Source organism: Anabrus simplex, chromosome 2, assembly GCF_040414725.1.
Source record: "Anabrus simplex isolate iqAnaSimp1 chromosome 2, ASM4041472v1, whole genome shotgun sequence".
Taxonomy (NCBI): Eukaryota; Metazoa; Arthropoda; class Insecta; order Orthoptera; family Tettigoniidae; genus Anabrus; species Anabrus simplex.
Window position 1 is genome coordinate 717,310,319 of NC_090266.1, and position 22,496 is coordinate 717,332,814.

Here is a 22,496-nt window from a genome sequence, read left to right on the forward strand (position 1 = left end):
ATTTCGCTAGTAAAATTACAAATACGACATTCGTGGGCCAAACAGATTACTCACAGTGATTTGCTTTACGATGTCATTCAATAATTATATACGTCTCAAACTGACACTTACGTGGATTCCCTCAAACATTATACAAATACCTTCCTCGGGTTCACGCATAATCTCCCGGCATAATTACGGGCTTCCAACCACCTGATTAACAAAATCCTACCTCAACTCATACCTAACGAGACTTAAAACCCTTGCCTCAAATACGACAAATCTCAATGACAAAAAGAATGGAATAATGATCCTTAGAATCCGCAACGCATAATTACAGACAAATACTCTAATAATGAACATCTTCGCATAACGTGACCTCGTATTTTAGAACTGGATTTCACAAAAAATGACTGACAAACTTTACTGTTATTTATTGTCAATCCGACACAGTTTAAAAGGACATAGAAATAGCATTCCCTTCGTGACAGATATTCACGGATCTACATTGCTCAACACGACAGCGCACCTACAGCCGATTGAAACTGTATCATTTAGTATTTGAATACACACTAAGAAACTAACAGACACTAAACGAGACTGCCAGACTGACGGATGCGCGCGGCAAGCGGGTGAATTATAACTCAGTGTCCACGACCTTGTCAAAAAATATGTACCCCTACTAATCTTCCTCACAGCACATGCAAAGTCTCCACTACTTGCCGCAGCGCTATACATATCGGTTAGCCGCGACGAACGGCATTTTGTGTGTATTTCCACCAATAATTATGTTAATAATTAAAGAAAATAAAGGAAATAATTAACAGATAAGACAACAAGGCTTGTACAAATAGCTTTTTTAAATAATTCCTAGTTCCAGCTGGCTAAAGTGGAAAAAACGTAATGATTACTCCAAAAAGTTGGGGGAGGGTGCCACTGTCTCTCCTCGCCCCACCCCCTAATCACCGCTACTGTTTGTAAACACGCCAAAGATGCAGAGAAGGAAATTTAATAACTTATTAATTTATACATGTGTAGACATTCCACTCGATAATAGAGTTGCTTGTATGAAACAAAACCTAATACTGTTCGGTGAAATACGTGTGTAGGTGGCATTGGCCTACGTCTGTTTGGAGGTTCGTCTGCATTCCGACCGGGTAGTCCAGATTATTATAATGTCTGTGTATTTGTCGCCGATGAACATAGTATCCATTGCCGACATGCTGACAGCAAATATAGTGCGGCTGTACCATACACCAGCCTAGAAATATGCGGTGGAAAACGATGTTTACTAATGCAAGGGGTGCGTTAGACCTGTAACGCTGAGTAACATGCTGCGAGCGAGAGGCTTGTTCTTATCTCCTCATATTCTGACGTAACCTACCCGCTGGCAGTAATGCGCCTGTGGAAATCAGTTGGTAGACATCCCATTCATCATTTGTGCATGCGGGACATTTGTAAGTAGAAAGTACGGGGTTCTTGAGCCACCTGGTATATTCTAGCTTCTCATTACGATTAATATGGGGTCTCATGTGGTAACTTTACGACTCATATTTCTTGGGACACAAAGGTCATGGGTTCAGTACGGATGGAAACTATACAGCCTATTTGAAAAGATAGTAAGTCAGTCTTTCCAATAACTCTTCCTGATGAAAACAGGTCGAATATTTTATTCAGGATAACACCCTGTTCCTCTAAACTTGGTCAATAAGCACTTTTCAACTTCTTTGTTGGATGATGACGGATTCGTATTAAGAACATCTAATCCATCATCAACAGTTTCAACAAACTGTACTATATGTTCATTCCGACCAAAAATATACGATATAGCCTTAGCCACAGTGTCAAAGAGAAGTTCAGCAGCTTTTCTTACGTTTTGGCGTTCATTACCAGTTACTAGTAAATGTTATTCTGTTATTTCGTGAGTGAATTTTAAGTCCCCAATTTTCTGGTACTGTACTAAGTCTACAAAGATGTATTTGTTACAGTTTTTCCAAATGCAACCGTGTATCCTTGGTCTAACAGATGGTTTCGTATTAACTTAATCACATGAACATCCGTGTATGGACTTTTTATGAGACTTCTCTGGACTTATTCCAAGTCGATGCTTAACTTTCGGTTGGAATCACCCATATCGCTCACAAAAGCCCCTAGGCGAAATTCCGTTTCCTCAACAAGTTTTACCGTTTCATAAAATAAATCAGCAGTGACGGTCTGGTCGAATTGATAGTAAACCGGCTGTTTACATTTACCAGTTAGACTTCTGCACATTTATATGGGGCCCTCCAAATAAATCTTTGACACCATTGTAGCATATATCAGATTTAACTTTCATCTCGTCAAAGTTCATCACTACATCTCTGCTAAAATGATCATTCATAATGCTTGCTTGACCCTTTAGTAGGTTAAAACTGATATCCAAAAACCCAGGTAGAGTTCAAAATTGTAACAGCCACCGTGTTATTGTTATTGCACTAGGAAGGGGTATTTTAGAGTTTAATTTTGTTTTGGTCTCTTTTAAGATCTTCAATAAGCAATTTGATTCTTTCTTTTAATTCTTCAGTTTCGACCATCATACCAGCTAGTTCACACTTCAAGGGCAAGTTATCTCTATTTTGGCGTAACTTTTCGTTAGTTTGTTCTTCCTGAGAAAGGTCATCAAGCTCACTTCATTTCTCTACAGATTTGTTTATTAGCGATTCTAGAACGTTCTTACAATCCCGGCTTACTGCGCGTGTATTTCTCTCTGAATTGTCTGTGGATGCAGAAAACGTGGGAATGTTTTGGGAAAGAGCTGTTATTTTTTCAACAAGCACTTATGGTGAAGGCCTAACAGTTCAGATTGGAAATCACTTTCAAAACCAGAGGTCAGAAAATGTTCGGAGCATATACGTGCGATTTTAGAGTTAAAGCGTGTTTTCTTTTACAAAAATATACCCGTTGTTTGTGCAGAGTTGGTTCTTTCGGGAATCCATAAAAGGACAACTTACGTTTCTTTGCGTTGTTGTGGTGGTTTGTACAGCATGAAACCGCACAGCACGGCATTTTAACAGCATAAACACGACATACACACTGGAATTCACTTCACTCACGAACGATACGCACGAGTTCACGACTCTTAAAACATGTGTAAGTCTCGAAAGTAATTAAATAATTTTAAAAAAACAATGTGAAGACCGCAGATGAACAGCAATGCACCGAACTTCAGTGTTTAGAATGAAAACACAGACCCCGAAGAGTATATAGACTAACATTAACGCACCAAATACTGCATAGTGTAATGGGAGGGAGAGTCCTGTGACGTCACGACCACGGCAGTCTACTGCGCATCCGTCTCTCTTCTAGCTACCGTGTACAGACCCAAGTCTTGAAGATTTCAGAATTTAGTGGTTGATTTCCTCAGCTCAGGACAAAACTTCTCCATCTGCACATCTATTGACACGGTGTATAATCTGGGATTCTAACAAAAAGAGGCAATATGCCTTTATGCAGAACGCTACCGAAATACAAGGGAAATTGGGTGAAGATATGTTCTCTCTTTGAATATATAACGAATGAAGTTGGGAATTGTGCTCTTGTGAGAAAACGGGACGTAATTAGCTTGGAATACGAAAGTTCTCCCCAGAAACCTTCTAGCAGTAGTAGATCAGTGGTAAAGTGTCGGCCTATACATCTCAAGACCACGGGTTCAAATCTGGACATTTAGTCGGATTTTTAAATGTTGAAAGAGATCCATTTGCTACTCCATATCCAGCGATCTTCTTCTTATTCCTGTTCATTTCTCAAATAATTTGTGTCAGTAGTGCACGTGGATTTGGCTGAGTTTTATTGACGGATGCCAGCCCTATATGGAGTAATGTATTCACCACACTGTACTTATGTGATGGTGGTTTATGTGTTTATTAAGAGGTGTATATAAATCCTAACACAAACACCCGGTCCAGAGCCGAGGGAATTATCTAGACGTTGTTAAGTCCACGGGCGAAATGGTAATCGAACTCGGGACCCTCTGCACCGAGGACCGCTACGCTCATCATTATACCAAGGAGTCGGACCACTCCACACCTTACGATGCCGGCATGTAAAACATCTCCAATGGCATATCTTACAAGGCAGGCATATAAAAGACCTCTGGTGACGTATCACTATATCTTACGATGTCAGCATGTAAAAATGTCTAGTGACATACCATATCTTACGATTCAGACATGCAACATATCTCTGGTGACATATCCCTATATCTTACGATGCCAGCATGTAAAATATCTCTGGTGATATATCTTACGATGCTAGCATGTAAAAGATCTCTGTGACATATTTCCATATCTTACAATGCCAGCATGTGAAATATCTCTGGTGACATATCTCCAAATCTTACGATGCCAGCATATAAAAATCTCTGGTGACAGACCATAACTTACGATGCCGACATGTAACATATCTCTGGTGACGTAGAGTATTATCATATCTTACCAGGCCAGCATGTAAACATCTCAGGTGAAATATCTCCATATCTTAAGATGCCAGCGTGTAAAAGATCTCTAATGACATATCTCCAAACCTTACGATGTAAAAATCTCTGGTAAAATGTACAAATCTTATGATGCCGGTATATAAAATACGTCTCGTGACATGTCTCCGTACCTTACGAAGTCAGCATGCAAAGGATCTATGGTGAAATATATCCGTATCTTACGATGCCATCATGTAGAAATCTCTGGTGACATATCATATTTTACGATGTTAGCACGTAAAAAAATTCTGGTGACATATCTTCGTATCTTACGACGCCAGCATGTAAAAGATCTCCTGTGACATATCTCCATATGTTACGATGCCAGCACGTAAAAGATCTCCGGTGACATACTTGGTGTTTACCCTACATAATTGATCAAAATTCAGGAACAGGTCATTCAATATATTTCCAGCTCCTTTATGCCACGTGATAAAGGGAAACAGAACATCAAAACTGACATTATGGCTGTCGAAATCAAAATCTATCTGGGGCCATCTAATGGTAATCAAATAGATAACACTATATTATAAGAAACACTTTACTAATTTTGAGGGTAATCTTCTACTTTGATATATCACAAACACCCACTTCCTAACGTCAACCCTCCGTCCGTCCATCCATCCATCCATCCATCCATCCATCCATCCATCCATCCATCCATCCATCCATCCTGTACCAGAAAAAGATATGGAATAAGGAATAAGGGCATGAGACTCAAATAATAATCGAAATAATTGTTTATTTTTTCTTAAGACAAAATTTATTCATTCATTGAGTAGGACTTGCATTTTCCCTATTATTTGTTTCATCAAAAAAGTTTTCATAAACGGACTCACTTTCGTCTTGAAGTTTCAATATAAAATTAATTGTGACGAATGTCTGTCATTCCAAAATTAATTTCATTTCAAAGTACAATCTGTTCCTTTAAAAGTTCTTAAAGTTCTTTCTTGGAATCGTTGAATTATGGAGATAATTATTTAATTTAAATTTCCTTTCACTTGAAAATATGGAACATTTCCCTAGTCTTTTCTAAATATTTAACACTTGAAATTGTGAAAGTCATATCTAGAGTCTCTTTAAATATTTAACACTTAAGGCTTCGCAAAGTATTGCAAAATAATTCGTCTTACAAAGTCCCGTCTTATTGTTTCTTTTAAACACTGTGACAATACTGCTAGAATATTACGATTCCGAGTAAGAGTCAATAAATTGTTTGTTGAACTGCCACCCAGAACCACTGATTCTGATATTCCACCAATGAAAAGTTAGTCTTGTGGAATTTTAAAAAGAGCTTGGAAAACACTCATATCACCTGTAATCTGGAACTCAGGACTGGATTTTGAAGATATGCGGTTCAGCGAACAGCATGATGACAGCCGGTGTCGTGATATCATCACGCATGGTGCCACGTTCAACTTCCTCGATGAGACCAAGTCCCATGTCCCTCGTTGAGACTACGTCCGATGTCTCCAATCCCGCGTTGAAGCCATGTCTTCAATCCCACGTTGACACCACGTCTTCAATCCCACGTTGACAGGTAGACATGATTATAATAGGCACTCGTCAGCTTTTAACGCATTTTTATTGGATTTAAAAACACGAAAAATTTAAACTGACTTGTAAGGATTATTGAGTGTCCTATCTAACCTATTTCAGATTTATGAATCAGACAAAGAACATAGTATCGCGTTAAGCGCACACGTACAAAGTCTGGCAGTAAATTGTTAGTGATCATGGCTCTGGAAATCACCGTTTATAAAAGCACAGTTTGAGAATGTTTACCTGTGCTTTCGCACGTAGATCACAGTCTATTCCAAATGACGAAATGTTTATTATCTCGTGAATATTTACAAGTATTGTCATACGGAGATCACAGTCTAATCAAAATGACGAAATGTTATATCTAGCGAATGTTTACAAGTCCTGATTGCGGTAGAGCAGAATGCGATACAATATCACGCACTCGAGACGAAAGATTAAATACGTTGATAGTTCAAAATTGTCACTCGACGTGTATTTTAAAGTACTATTTTGAGATAGTCTGCTTCAGTAAACGAAATATTATTTCACAAGAAAACGTTCCTAACTTGCACACGTTTATCAGTTGTAAATGTTTTAAGTTATTCCGTCTCGGAGAAAATTTACAAATTTCGAATAGTCAAGTTCACCTGAGTTAAAGTAAGTTACTATCACCACTACTGTTCAACATTTTAAAAATGGGGAGATTACCAAGTCTTTGCAGTAATAATTGAAAAATGTTCAAGTCCTACACTGTTCACTGGACTACAAGTCCGAAGATAATTGAAGCAGAGTACCGCTGCGTGATAACGAAGTTCGACTTTCGACGTGTATACCCGCGTTCAACAGTATGCTTACGCGATTGCTGTGAGTTGAGAACTGTCTGACTAGGACAAATGCCTGCTCTTTTATATCATGCAGCTGTGTTAGCTTACCTCCCCTCTTGGTAAAATTGCATTTCTTTACTGTGGAATAACTTTTAACTCCGCGGGCCGATTTTAATGAAATTTAAATATGTTGACGTTCAAGTCATGGGTTATAAGAGGGTGTAGGTCAATATTTGATATCTCTACGAGATAAAAAGTTAGTAAAAATACTTCTCGTATGTCCTAAAGCAATCATGCTTTGCTCACGTGATCATTACTGTTGTATACAAGAAGCACAATATACATAACACAATTTAAAAGTTTATTTTCTTGCAATCTTTCGTACAATACACAAAATAAAGGAAACTGAGGCTTGCTTCTTATCGTGGTGAACACACTAAATACTATCGCGAATAAGTTTTCTGTTTGCAGAAGGCGTATTTACATTAATACAACTTTGGTCCTATATGTACAATTAGGTCTATACTGACGAGGCTGAGTGCCAAGAATATGTGAAAGTTTATGATAGTTGATGGCTATCTAATGCTTGGAAGTCTGGTTTGAACTTAATGCGAAGTTCTTTCTAGAAGAATGCTAGGATGATGTAGGCTAAGTTATAAGGAAGGTGGGAATCTTGAGGCGGTCGTTAGTCCAGAGGTGAGACCTCTCGATCAGAGTTCAGTCCGCCTATTCAGTCCACATTTGCAAGAGGGATACCTCCGTGTCAGACTTACGGCGTAGAGCTGATCGCTGGACACAGCCGACTGCCTACAGCGTCTCCCCCGTAGCTCACTTCCTCGCCGTGACCATCGACTCAATCTACATGGCCTCCGATATGCTATTAATTTCTGAGAAGAAAGAGATAGCAGGGAAGAGTGTGAAAGTGATACAAGGAGTATCTGCCGGTTTCCGAGTTAGACTCGCTACCACGGCAAGAGTTTGTATTGGTAAGGTAATGTTGAGGTGTGGTATTGAAGGGTCAGGCAGAAAGAGAAAGAGCCTACATGTAAAACCTGACATCTTGTGATAGCACATGCAAGGATGTGGGCTCGAAAAGGTCCAGTGGTAGTGTTAGTTGAGAAGATGTATCATGCACCAGCTAGCCATGAAACATAGTCTCGCCGTTCCATCTGCCAGGGGATCAGTCCGTCTGGGCACTGCCGTGACTAGCGCGGGCCTTGGCTGCTGCGGAGCCATGCGACGAGTACCACTAGGGCTTGCCGCACAGCATCACCTCATTGAGGTCCCTCGTACACAGTCTCCGATCCCGGAGAATGAGGCCAAACATGCCGAGGCGGGGCCTCCTGGAAAGGGGTGGTTCATGACGCCGGGCCTCCTTCCTCTCTGCCCGTGCCATGGCCCGGTAGACTGGGTAACTTCGATGGGAGGCCGGCTGGCCCCCCGCGCAGTTGGCGCACATCGGCGCCTCCTTAAGTGTTGCGCAGGCCGTGTAGTGGTGATCACCCTCACAACGGTTGCACTTCACTTGGAGCCCGCAGGTCTCCTGCCGGTGGCCCCATCTCAGACAGCGGAAACACTGCAAGAGCTGCTGAGGGGGACGTTTCCATCTCACCTGACTGTCGCTACCCGCTGAGGTCCTCTCCTGATTTGTTCCTCGGTAGACTGCTGTCCTGGGAGCAGTCCTGGGTTGCGGCGGGGTTTCCCTCTCCTGGTGGGCCGGCGTCTTCTTCCTCCTTGTCCTGGGGCGGCGTCGTCTTCTTCGTGGGGATTTCTTCTCGGCAGGGGAAGAGGCCTCATCCTGGTGGCCCTCCTCCCGGCCTGGTAACCTCGGGGTAGCGGGTGGTCCCGCTGCATCGTCGTCTTCTTCCTCCTGGCTGGCTGTGGTGGCGTCGGTCGGTGCTAACACTCGACTGCGTTCCCTGTCCTGTGGGGCGCGCGTCGATGTCTACAGCTCCACACAAACGATGGCAGGCTGGGCCTGGACAGCAGCCTCAGAACGCCAGGGAGCGCCCTCCTCCACAGCCGTGCTGCAGTCTGCCGTCACGAGCGCTTTCCTGGATTGCGCCCGGGTAATAGGCCGTTCCTAGTAGGCCTGGGTCTGCGTCCACTTCGTGAAGTTCGTCCATGGAAGAGCGGTCTGCGTCCATTTCGCAGTACCGAGCCGCTCAGCCTGGGTCGCACAGTCGCTGCGCCAGGGGGCGGCATTCTCCACCCCCGTGGTGGCGTCGCAGCTCGCCTGCTGGGTGGCCTGGACTAGGTCGGTGTTAACCGCCCTATGCCGTAGCCTCCTCGGCGTTTGGGTGATGGCTTCCCTGGTCTCCGTCTCGGTCCTCCTCCTGAGGGCGCCGGCGTTGGTCCCTGGCACGCCATCCCTCCCTGGTAGGCGGATGCCCTGGAACAGAGTAGAGAGCTCCCTCTTCGCGTCGCACATCCGCTCCTGGTCGTGGTGCCTAATGATGAGGCCTCCTGGTAGGAAGCTTTCGACGACCATGGTCGTCGATAAGATCCTGCCCCCGTGGCGGGGACGCCGCATTCTGTCCAGGACTAAGCCTCGTTCAGAAGGTACAGGGCGCCCCGGCCTGTAGTACACCAACAGCGCCTCGCACTCCGGGTCGGAGTAGCCCTCGGAGAAGAAGAAGCCTCTAGGGGGGTCGCACCCGTCCCTGTGCGGCTCAGTCTCCACCTCGATCTCCGGCGCCTCCTGCTCCAGCTCCGGCTCGGGTGCCGGGGTCTCTGGCTCCGTGCTGATCTCCGTCGCTGGTGGGACTCGGCTGAAGAGGTTCAGGACCATGAACCCGAACTCCCTCGCTACCTCTTCGGGCTTCCTCGGTTCCACCTGACTGCCCTCTGTTGTCCTCAGTATTCCTCCTGAAATAGAAATCCTGAAAGAAGAGCGAGCACTGAGAAGTGCTCAGCTTAGAAAAATGCTCCTTCGGGAAAGTACTAATAAGTACAGTTGCCTGGCTTGCAGTTAAGAAGTACAGTTCGCCTGGCGAGGAGAGGGACAGCGGAGCAAGAGACACGTACGTGTTCTCGCTAGCACAGTCAAGCTCGTCCTCATCTTACAGCATCGGAATCGTCGCTCCAATTTATACTCAATTTATACTCACTGACTGACGTCACAAGTCATGAGTCAGCGCTCAGCTGGACACAATCGCACACTCCAGGTGTTTCGATAGGAGAGCGGGTTGCGTAGCTGCAAGGCGGAGGGCACTACAACAATTACGTCAGTTTCCAACGTGGAAGTTCTGACGTAGATAGCTCGCTGTTTGCCTGCCTGAACTGTGCCGTTGCAGTTCCTCGCACGTTAGGCCGTGTCGTTGCATCTAATTGACATTACAAAATAATGTTCACGGCTATTAATGGTTCCTGGTACAGTACATACATACGTACGTACGTACATACATACATACATACATACATACATACATACATACATACATACATGCATGCGTACATACATACATACATACATACATACATACATACATACATACATACATACATACATACATACATACATACATACATACATACATACATACATACTTTCATACATATATACTGCAACTATACCTCGAATTGATGTAGAATGGGTGATCATTTTAATCGATATCTAGTTGCAATCATAACCAGTCTAGCGAAATTCACTCCAAGTTCAGCATTTGTAACTCAAATAAATTTTGGGACGGAAGTATTAGTCCTAGTAGGCAGGTTTAAGGCACGTAGCAGGAAGCTCGCAAATGGACAGCACTTGTTTTTTTTTGCTAGTTGCTTTACGTCGCACCGACACAGATAGGTCTTATGGCGACGATGGGACAGGAGTTGGAAGGAAGCTGCCGTGGCCTTAATTAAGGTACAGCCCCAGCATTACGGAAAGGAAGAAAACAAGTTACAAAACGTAGTCACCTCAAACCAATATGCAGGGGAGCTCGAGAGGGTACGTCACTCTCTATCCCCGATTTACAGTTAAAGGTTGATGAAAATGTACATTAGCCGGCAGAACTTACATTTTAGAGAAGCTAGTTACATAGTAAAGGTTTCGGACCTTTCCCTCAGGTTAAACTGCGGAGCTAGCAAAGCAATAAGGATGTTAATTGGCCATTACCTTGCTGAAGACCTGCTGCCTGAAGAAAGAGGCACCTCCCGCCTCCTTCTTGACGCACACACACTAAGTTAGATTTTGATCAAATGGCCAAGAGACGTGAAATTCTGCAGTTTATAAACCCTTGGGGAAAGTTCGAGACCTTTCGCGAATCAAACAGCCACACCCTCACAATTTTATTGGATAACATCAAAAGTGACACCCAGAATCGAGGAAGAAGCCTGTGATAGGCAGAAAATTAATTACAGAAATTTATGATTGGCTAAATTCAAAAACTGGCGGAAAGAAAAGATAAATATTACTAACCCAAAGATGAATGAACAAAATTTAGTAAAGAAAAAACTTATGAATACAAAATTTCTTCAAAAAAAGTTCTTTCACTTCGCACCAGGGTGCATGATCATAGTTTTTTTTTGGCAGTGATATCTATGAGAGAATGTCCAAACTTCTTGGTGAATGGAAAACAAGAACAAGTAGAAATTCACACAGTTCTGGAAACTTCAAAAATTACGTCAAATTACTGTAGTGACATCTTCTGAGTAAAGGTTTAAATAGGTCTAGTTCCAAGTTCAGTATTCCTCTTGTAGAGGAGTTCTTTGGCGCAAGATTTAAATGTGCGGCGTAGAGGTGTACCTCCCCGTACAATAATAATAATAATAATAATAATAATAATAATAATAATAATAATAATAATAATAATAATAATAATAATAATAATAATAATAATAATAATAATAATAATAATAATAATAATAATAATAATAATAATAATTGTACCGGGCGGTACACCTCCACGCCGCTAATTCAAACATTGCGCCAGTTGAAACTCCTCTACTGGAGAAAGCCTGAACTTTAACAACCACATTAATTCTAAGGTTTCGCAGAAGATGTATCTGCTGTAAATTTTCAAGTCTTCTGATCTATGTCTGTTTCGATTTGTATTTGTTTGCTCTGTAGTAAGTAGTGTGAACATTCCCTTCTAGATGGCACTACTTAAGAACTACAATTGTGCACCCTAGTGCGAAGTGAAGGAACTTTTTTTGAAGAAATTTGGTATTCATAAGTTTGTTCTTTGTTAAATTTCTTTCAGCCATTGTTCGGGTTGGCAGAATAACCCTTCTCGTTCTGCCAGTTTTGAATTTGACCAATGAGGAATTTCTGTAATTAATTTTCCACCAATAAGGTGTTTCTTCTTCGTCTGGTGTATTAGGTTTTGCTGTTATCCAATAACATTTTGTGGGCGGGTTGTAATCATTCATGAAACGTCTCGAATTTTCCACGAGGGTATATAAACTGCTGATTTTCTGATCTCCTGGCCACTTCAGTATCATCTCTCTTTGTGTGATTATGTAGCAGGGGGCGGGAAGCGCCTCTTTCTTCGGGCAGCAGTTCATCCACAAGGTAATGGCCGTTTAATAACTTTATTTCTTGCTAGCTCAGCAGTTTAACCCTCGGGGCAGGTACGAAACATTTCTCATGTAACCTATCCTTAAAATGTAATAGACATTTGGTAAAATTTTGGCTTTTTAACTATAAATTGGGGTAGAGAGTGCCTAACCCTCTCGAGCTCCCACTCATATTGTTCTGAGCTGACTACGTTTTCATTTCCTTTTTTTCTCCCTTCGTAATGTAAATAAGTTTTCTTATCGTGTCACCTCCGTAGTATGGGATTAGCCCTTGCATAAGCGGCCTAGTGCCAAATAGGTTTTAAAAATGTATAAGGAGTGCAAGTTACTCCTCCATTCAACTGAGAATTTTGGGCCATGTAATTGACCTGTTTCCTTACTGAATAGGCCTCAGTAGATTGGGTATTATTACCCCTGTTCTTGTGTGCCTGGAGGGCAGATTGAAGGTGGAGTTTGGTGTGGCCTTTGTATAGGCTTGATCTTTGAGAGCGGGTTTGCTCTTTCTTAAAAGTAGATTTTCTGTGTGCCTCGAGGAGGATTTACTGGGTAATTGGGAGCAAGTGCTCCTTGGCATGATTGGGGTTTTCTGCCCCTTTGTTGAACCTTGTGTATAGGTAAAGTTGGGCTTATAGCTCAAGGATTGTGAGTCTGGGGCTCGAAGCCCAAATCCAGTAACAAACTGTAATTGTACTTTCTTAACTTGTTGATCTGCTACTTGGTACCTGTTATATTCTGTTATTTATTTATCTTGAAAAGAAAATATAACCTTTGTTAAAGTTTTAAGGTAACTTTAATTTCGTAAGTTGAGACCTATTCCCACCAGCACCTTCTTTCACCTCTGCTGTTCCACAGATACCTCGGAACAAGTGGTAGCAGAGCGTGGTTGAATGGGTCTAAATTTAGCCCCTTTTGACGGCTAAACTTTGCTTTGCTTTCGAACTCTAACAATTTTCTCTGTCGCTGGACTTTTCTTTCTCATTTTTCAACACTGTTAATTTTTTGTCATCATGTTCGGCTCTCGCGAAGTCCTCCACCCCGGCTACTTGCGCAAGGAGGAATTAATCTATGAATTAACCATTAGAAATGTTCAATCTGGAGGCACGGTTGCGATAGACACTAATAAGCTAAAAGAATCCCTTGATTTGCCTATTACCATCCCGACTTTGGGAGAAAAAGAGATTGACGACGCTCTCTCCACGATCAATGATAATACTACTGAGCTAGCATCTGTAGTTAGTTTTTTGTAGTAAGTGATCCATCTCCTAATCAACTCAAGATAGTACAGGCCAGGTTGTACCACTTTTATAATAGGGTGTGTGATCTATTGTCTCTGAAGTTAAATGACGTTCAGGGTAAGGAAGCTAGCGTGCTTGCCGAAAACTTGTCCAAAATGTCTAGTAAAGTTAGTCAGTTGTTATCTGGATATGCGATTCCCAAAGTCGACCAGCCTATGGTCGTAAATATCGTAAATGTGGAGGATTCATCTAAAGAGGAAGGAAGTAGTACTGAGGCGACTACACAACGAACATCTGCCCCATTAGAAACTGAGTCCGATCGTCGCACGTCCATTCCACCCTTTGTGTTAAATAGGGCACCATCGGAATCTGCTTCTCCGCCACTTAGGCCCCTTTCTACTATGTCACCTAGTTTCAGCAGTTTACCCCATCCATTAGCTATGTTACTCAGAGGGATTTCAAAGTTTTCCGTTAACTCCATAACCGATGTCATTGCTTTCTTAAGGTTTTTAGTTGAGTTCCAAGATCATGCCCTTGTTTTTTCTCTTTCTCCGTGTCAAATCCTTCAGATTATTTACCCGTATTCTATTGGTGTTCTATCGGACAAAATAGTTAGGGCAATTGCCGAACAGTCATCCATAGAAGACTTCCATGCCCATCTGTTAGCTAATTTTATTCCAGCTCGAGCTAGGTCATCTCTAATTCAGAAGTATTATTATAGAGTGCAGCGACTTGATGAAAACCTGGCAGACTTCATACAAGACATCAAATTCTATACTAGGGTATTTGCCCTTCATTTTCCCGAAGATCAAATTGTTCAGGCCATAGTGGAAGGTATTTCTCCATCATACCGATCATACTTGTGTTTCGCGTCGCGTCCGCAAACTTTTGCCGAGTTAGAGGCTATGGCTGTCTCAGCCGAAGGAGTTAGATACGCCGATACCTTGCGTGTCGCGAGAGAAACCCCTCCATCCTCTAGTAGTTTTCGGCCTCCACCTCGCCGACCCGTCACTTCCCGTAAATGTTACGCTTGCGGATCGCCTGACCATCTTCGCAATTTATGTCCATTGATTAAGTCTAGTGGGACAAGGAATGGAGCGCGGTCATCTCAAGGTTGTTTTAAATGCGGCGCGTTTTCCCATATAGCCAAGAATTGCCCAAATTCGAATAGCACCCCCTCCTGCTCAACTTCTGGTGCAACTTCCACCAATGCCAATAATAACAAGTGACTAGTGGCTTCGGCTGGGTCGACCTTCCGAGGCTCAGCCCCAAGTAAAACTGCCGAATTCCCAAGGAAAACTCAGTTTTCGAATTCATCCTTTGAAGGCCCTAAGAATGTCTTAGGATTGCATCGGATACCCCCGCACCTGTTCCTTTTCTCAAAATTGAAGTGAATAATGAACCTGTAACAGCCGTACTAGATTCGGGCAGTGTGTGTTCTATTATTTCGGCTGAATGGTATTCCAAATTGAAAACTGTTTGTAAACTTCCTGACTATTGCTCATCTTCAGTTCAATATGTTTCGGCTAATTCTTCTCCATTAGAAATTTTAGGTTTTTTATATGCCAAAATTCGGATTTCTAAATTTACTTGGAAAGTTAAACTGTTTGTGGCTAAGCACTTGTCTTGCCCCATTATATTGGGAGCGGATTTCATGTCTTCTACTGGTCTAGTGCTCGACATCCAGAGCAAGTCGTGCACATTCAAATTTGCTTCTAATTGTAAAATCCCTTTACTTAAATGTAGTTCTGTGTCATGCTCATCTGTTTCGCCTACCCAGGATGAGATGTTGTTAGATCTTAGACATCTACCTGAGGAGCAGGCTGATAGTATTCGTAAGCTGTGTCAGTCGTTTCCAGAGGTTTTCTCGGATACTCTTGGTGTTACTGACCTTATTGAATACAAGATTGAGGTTACTGATTCGATTCCGGTCCGTTTTCCACCTTATAGGCTGTCTCCTCCTAAAATGAAAGCCTTGATGGAAATCAACGATCAGATGCCAAAGGATGGTATTATTCGGCCCTCTAAGTCGGCGTATTCTTCGCCTATTTTTCTAGTCCCGAACACCAAGGTGGCTTCAGGCCTGTGATTGATTATAGGGCTCTCAATCGGAAGGTGGTGTTACAATCTGTGCCCCTTCCAGACCTTCACTCTTGTTTTTCATGGTTTCGTAAGGCTAAGTTCTTTACCATCTTAGATCCTAACCAGGCTTATAATCAGATACCGTTAGCAGAGGAATCTAAACATCTGACAGCGTTTGCCACGGATTGGAATTTGTATGAATACAACCGCATGCCTTTCGGACTCCCCACGGGAGCAGCTGTGCTCACTAGACTGCTAGATAGGGTCTTCTCCGACATCAAATTTGAGTACTTGTATCATTATCTCGATGATGTCGTCGTACTTTCGGAGGCCTTCGAAGAACACCTAGATCATCTGTGAGAAGTTCTCAATCGCCTTCGTAAAGCTGGGTTAACTGTGAAGTTGTCTAAGGTCGCCTTCGCTAAGCCTTCCATGCCATTCCTAGGGCATATTGTCTCGCCCGATGGTGTCGCAGTGGATCATTCCAGAACACAGGCCATCCGTGATTTTAAACCTCCCAAGGACATCAAAGGTATTGCTAGGTTCATTGGCATGGTGAATTTCTTCAGGAAATTTATTCCTAACTTCGCTAACAGAGCGGCGCCCTTGAACCTTCTTCGTAGGAAAGGCGTCAAATTTGAGTGGGGTCCTTCTCAACAAGCCGCTTTTGAAGATCTTAAATTAGCTCTGTGTAATGCCCCGGTTCTGGCCATGCCCGATTTCTCCAAGAAATTCATCGTCCAAACCGACGCGTCGTCGTCGGCGGTAGCTGCAGTCCTTCTTCAAGAGACTGAACTAGGGAGGCGACCCATCGCCTATGCCTCTAGGACTCTATCGGCTCAGGAAGCCAAATATTCCATCTATGAGCTCGAAGGTTTGGCAGTCGTATTTGCTTTAGAAAAGTTCCGTCTCTATCTGGAACATGTCAAAGTCGACTTGGAGACCGATAACCAAGCCTTAAGTTGGGTCTTAGCTAGGCCGCGTCGTACGGGTCGTATAGCCCTCTGAGCCATCAGGATTTCTGCCTTCCAATTTGACGTTAGGCATATCAGAGGTACTGAAAATATTGTGGCAGACGGCTAAGCCGTATGTTTTCCAATGATGTAGAGACCCACGAACTGGTCGATAGTTCTTCACCTCCCGAGTCCATACGACCCAAGGTTAATGCTATTCTTACTGATGCTCCCATGTTGTTTAGGGATCTTGAGAAATATCAACGTGAAGATCCAACGCTGGCCCCTATCATGGAAACCCTTTCTTCTGGGGAACATGTTGTCCCTTATGTTCTGAGGAATGGTGTTTTATGTTGCCCGTCGAGGCATGATCAGAAGATGAAAGTGGTAGTTCCAGCGGTTCTTGTACCAATGATCTTCAAGTACTGCCATGAGACCCCACTGGGGGGCATTTAGGCATCTTCAAAACTCGAGAAAAGATTCGTGGAATGTTCATCTGGAAGGGTATGGACGGAGAAATCCGTGAATTGGTAAAATCTTGTAAATCTTGTTGGCTTAGTAAACCCACCATGTCCACTAAGCAAGGGCTTTTGTCTTCTCATCAAGCGTCGCGCCCCATGGAACGACTCTATATCGACTACGTCGGACCCTTTCCCCAGTCAAAGGGGAATGCCAATAAGATTATCCTTGTATGCGTAGATGGTTTTACAAGATTTTCTTGGTTATTTCCGACTAAGCTGGCTACCGCTCAGTCCACCATTACTTGTTTAAATTCCATTTTTGCTTCTTTCGATCCGTGTCAATATATTGTGCCTGATAATGCTAAAGCTTTCACATCCAATCTCTTTCGTAAATTCTGTTTTGATCTGTCCATATCTCATGTGACTACTTCTGCTTATTATCCTCAACCATCTCTAGCGGAACGGGTCAATCGTAATCTGAGGTCGGCCCTTATTGCCTATCATCACGACGATCATTCTAGGTGGGATACGTCCTTGCATGATTAGCTTTTGCTTTGAATTCGGCGGTTCATGAATCTCATAAGTTTACTCCAGCTTCTTTGATGTTCAAGTTTATTCCAAACACGCCGCTCTCTAACCTTTGGTCTCTTAGTGATATTCTACCTGAGACAATAGATCCAGATGATATTAAAGATCTTTGGAGGAAGGCTAAAGCCAATCTTAAAGTGTCTCATGAAAAGGTTAGGGAAAGATTTGATCGTGGACGGAGACCCACCCATTTGAAGGTAGGCGACCACGTTATGGTCAAGAATTTTGTACCCGCGGGCAAGCTTGCCCCCAGATTTCATGGGCCGTGTATTATTCTCGATTTCCTTACACCCGTTACCTTGTTACTAAGCAATCCAGCCACCGAGAGGATATTTAGGGTTCACCTGTCGCAAGTGAAACCTGTGTAACTTCCGCGCTAACTTACCTGTTTTCTTTTTTTTTTTTTTACATTTTGAAAGAATTCGGAAGGTTATACTTTTTTGGTTTCATTTTTAGGCCTTCTGCCCCTTGAATTTGGTTCCTTGTATTTAAATATTCATTGTACAACCTCCCCCGACCAGTTAAACTGCTATCCTGTCCTCGCCATGGCTATTACCATGCTCCCGTCTCCTGCTCAAACACACCAGTGGCCAATTAAAATGAAATAAAAACGTCCTCGCCGCTGGCCCCTCAGCCTCACCACAAAGACTGTACCCTACAATCGTTATGGTCCAACAAAATTCTGCCGCCGAGATCTTAATGTTTCAGTGCCCCCGCAGCCGTGCGGCGCCGTACCGCTACTGTAGTGGAGCACGGGCCCGATCTACTCCAGTGAGTTCAACCAGTGTACGGCGAGCCGGAGCCCTCCTCCCGGGCAAGGCTGATGTGCGGCGCACCACCTGCAAACTGCCCGCGGTCTGTAAACAATCGTCGCGTGTGCGGCGTGCTTCACCACCACTACCCCTCTCATAGTGCGGGAGAGCGGTATCTCAAGGTACTTGAGGGGTCCGAGCGGCCTCCTCTGGACACAAGCAGCTGCGTCTGGTCTAGCCGACAAAGTAATAGGCAACTAATGTACTTATCCAGCTACATGGACATTCCATATCCACAATTACTACATTTTTGGATTCAACTGCAACATCTGGTGGTCTTAGAAATTTTTTTGTCCCTTTCAAGAATTAAAAGTTTTCTTTCTGAAATTCAACTACTACAAGCATAAAGACATTTCATCAAAAGCTAATACAAAGAATTTTGAAACTGGATCAAACCAATTTAAGAAAACTTAGGATACGGAAAAATGTATGTGAATACTTCTGCAATTAATTTCTATATTAACAGAAAAATTGGACCTTGTTTTAAAACAAAATTTGGTGTTCTTCTGTGTCACCCCTTGGAGGGACTTTTGGGGGGGGGGGGAGGGCTGTACCGGGCGGTACACCTCCACGCCGCTAATTCAAACATTGCGCCAGTTGAAACTCCTCTACTGGAGAAAGCCTGAACTTTAACAACCACATTAATTCTAAGGTTTCTCAGAAGGTGTCTCTACTGTAAATTTTCAAGTGTTCTGAACTATGTCTGTTTCGATTTGTATTTGTTTGCTCTGTAGTAAGAAGTGTGAACATTCCTTTCTAGATGGCACTACTTAAGAACTACAATTGTGCACCCTATTGCGAAGTGAAGGAACTTTTTTTGAAGAAATTTGGTATTCATAAGTTCGTTCTTTGTTAAATTTCTTTCAGCCATTGTTCGGGTTGGCAGTATAACCCTTCTCGTTCCACCAGTTTTGAATTTGACCAATGAGGAATTTCTGTAATTAATTTTCCACCAATAAGGTGTTTCTTCTTCGTCTGGTGTATTAGTTTTTGCTGTTATCCAATAACATTTTGTGGGCGGGTTGTAATCATTCATGAAACGTCTCGAATTTTCCACGAGGGTATATAAACTGCTGATTTTCTGGTCTCCTGGCCACTTCAGTAACATCTCTCTTTGTGTGATTATGTAGCAGGGGGCGGGAAGCGCCTCTTTCTTCGGGCAGCAGTTCATCCACAAGGTAATGGCTGTATAATAACTTTATTTCTTGCTAGCTCAGCAGTTTAACCCTCGGGGCAGGTTCGAAACTTTTCTCATGTGACCTATCCTTAAAATGTAATAGACATTTGGTAAAATTTTGGCTTTTTAACTATAAATTGTGATAGAGAGTGCCTAACCCTCTCGAGTTCCCACTCATATTGTTCTGAGGTGACTACGTTTTCATTTCCTTTTTTTCTCCCTTCGTAATGTAAATAAGTTTTCTTATCGTGTCACCTCCGTAGAATGGGATTAGCCCTTGCATAAGCGGCCTAGTGCCAAATAGGTTTTAAAAATGTATTAGGAGTGCAAGTTACACCTCCATTCAACTGAGAATTTTGGGCCATGTAATTGACCTGTTTCTTTACTGAATAGGCCTCAGTAGATTGGGTATTATTACCCCTGTTCTTGTGTGCCTGGAGGGCAGATTGAAGGTGGAGTTTGGTGTGGCCTTTGTATAGGCTTGATCTTTGAGAGCGGGTTTGCTCTTTCTTAAAAGTAGATTTTCTGTGTGCCTCGAGGAGGCTTTACTGGGTAATTGGGAGCAAGTGCTCCTTGGCATGATTGGGGTTTTCTGCCCCTTTGTTGAACCTTGTGTATAGGTAAAGTTGGGCTTATAGCTCAAGGATTGTGAGTCTGGGGCTCGAAGCCCAAATCCAGTAACAAACTGTAATTGTACTTTCTTAACTTGTTGATCTGCTACTTGGTACCTGTTATATTCTGTTATTTATTTATCTTGAAAAGAAAATATAACCTTTGTTAAAGTTTTAAAGTAACTTTAATTTCGTACGTTGAGACCTATTCCCACCAGCACCTTCTTTCATCTCTGCTGTTCCACAGATACCTCGGAATAATAATAATAATAATAATAATAATAATAATAATAATAATAATAATAATAATAAAATGAAATGTCGTATGGCTTTTAGTGCCAGGAGTGTCCGAGGACATGTTCGGCTTGCCAGGTGCAGATCTTTCTATTCGATGCCCGTAGGCGACCTGCGCGTCGTGATGAGGATGGAATGATGATGAAGACAACACATACACCCAGCCCCCGTGCCAGCGAAATTAACCAATGGTGGTTAAAATTCTCGACCCTGCCGAGAATCGAACTCGGGGTTCCTGTGACCAAAGGCCAGCAGGCTAACCATTTAGCCATGGAGCCGGACATAATAATAATGATGGTATTAATAAGAAGAAAACATTCTCTTTGGATGTTGATTTTTTTTGCTAGTGGCTTTACGTCGCACGGACACGGATAGGTTTTATGGCGACGATGGGTTAGGAAACGCCTAGGAGTTGGAAGGAAGCACCCGTGGCCTTAATTAAGGTACAGCCCCAGCATTTGCCTGGTGTGGATGTTGATTTTTGATCATTTTCGAACATCATTCTCGTTTGTTAGTGTGTGTATGTGTTTCTGTTTCCTGCTTGGGGTTTGAACTTTGCAAATGAACATTTTCATGTTTTTGGTAACTGTGGATTAGGAAAGGTTTAGGGCTTGGAAGGCGTCAGCCATGGCCTTGACTAAGGTACAGACCCGGCATCTGCCTGGAGTGATTATCAAAACCACGAAAAAGCATCTAGAGAGTAGCAGACGGTGGGGGATTGAACACACCACCCGGCGAATGCAAGTTAGTGCTGAGGTTGCAAATGAAGGCAGCCTTTACCATCCCCTCCTACAGGTGCCTTCATGACCTCTACAAATATGAACTGTATCTTTTTATTTGTGTGTGTGTGTGTGTGTGTGTGTGTGTGTAAACGAAGTACCATATCTGATGAACCGGTTGTTTATTCTTCAGACATCATGGCTGTAACATCTATTATATCCTACTTACGGGACTGAGAATAGGGTTCTGAATAATTGGCACAAATATTTTATTCTCCAATAAAAATAAGTGTGAGTATATATTTCCTGAAAACTATTTTTTATTCTTTTTCAGAGAAATGGCGTTTGACTCCCTCATCAATTCTGTTCGAGAGGCTGTTAAAATGGAAGAAATGTTAGATAAGTTCGGGAAGCTTACAACAGACAAAGAACGCATCGAGTACGTTGAAAAATTAACATGTGTTAGAGAATTGGTACTCGGCGAAAACTTCGGCCAGAAGAGCGAAGCAAAGGCCGTGGAGCTTCTCGATCAGGGAAAGACGCTGTTATCAAAGAACAAAACTTGGCAAGCCATTACAAGGTTTACCCAGGCTGTAAAGCTCTCTCTCCCATCAAGTGCAGTGCTCACTCAAAGTTTTCTGGCGCGTTCTCGGGCGCTGTACGCGGGTGGTAGCTACCAGGAAGCAGCAGAGGACGCTCGACGTTGTGTCAGTGACCATTTGACGCCCCTGGATGTCCTTGGGGCCATCCAGCTGGAAGCTCGCTGCCAGCTGCAACTTGGACTTAAAACTCAAGCGGAAGCTACACTTCAGCGTGCTCTACAACTACTGAGGTCATCTGCTTTAAGCAATGAGCAGAAAGCTTGTGTGGCCAAGGAGTTGGCCCAGGATATGAAGAACACCAAACAGCTTCGTACTAAGGTATGTGGCCCAGATTCCTATTTTGACGTGTAGATGGCTAATTGAACAACATGATGAAACTATATGCCAGTCATCCAGAAAATGTTGAGCAGTAAGGTCTTCAGTTACAGCAGATCTTTATATACTTGCCAACATGAATACGGACGAATAAGGAAGGTATAGGAAAAATGGAATCTAGGCAGGACGTTATTTTAAGGGGGATGAGGGCAGTTAAACTGAGGAGAGAAGCCATCCCTCAAACAGGCATTATTCATTTAGGTTCAGATCAGGCAAGTAACGTAATGTCTTTTCAG

General features: G+C 42.9%; 1 protein-coding gene across 2 annotated transcripts in view; it reads left to right on the forward strand.

The window, feature by feature from the left end:
- The window catches only part of LOC136863063 (SET and MYND domain-containing protein DDB_G0273589), a 510,889-nt gene that overhangs the window by 92,838 nt on the left and 395,555 nt on the right, over window positions 1–22,496 (forward strand). For both annotated transcript variants that reach the window (XM_067139394.2, XM_067139393.2), the window contains exon 2: window positions 21,618–22,203. In XM_067139394.2, the coding sequence (XP_066995495.2) occupies window positions 21,622–22,203 (582 nt within the window). In that variant the 5' untranslated portion in view covers window positions 21,618–21,621. The remainder of the gene's footprint in view (window positions 1–21,617; window positions 22,204–22,496) is intronic.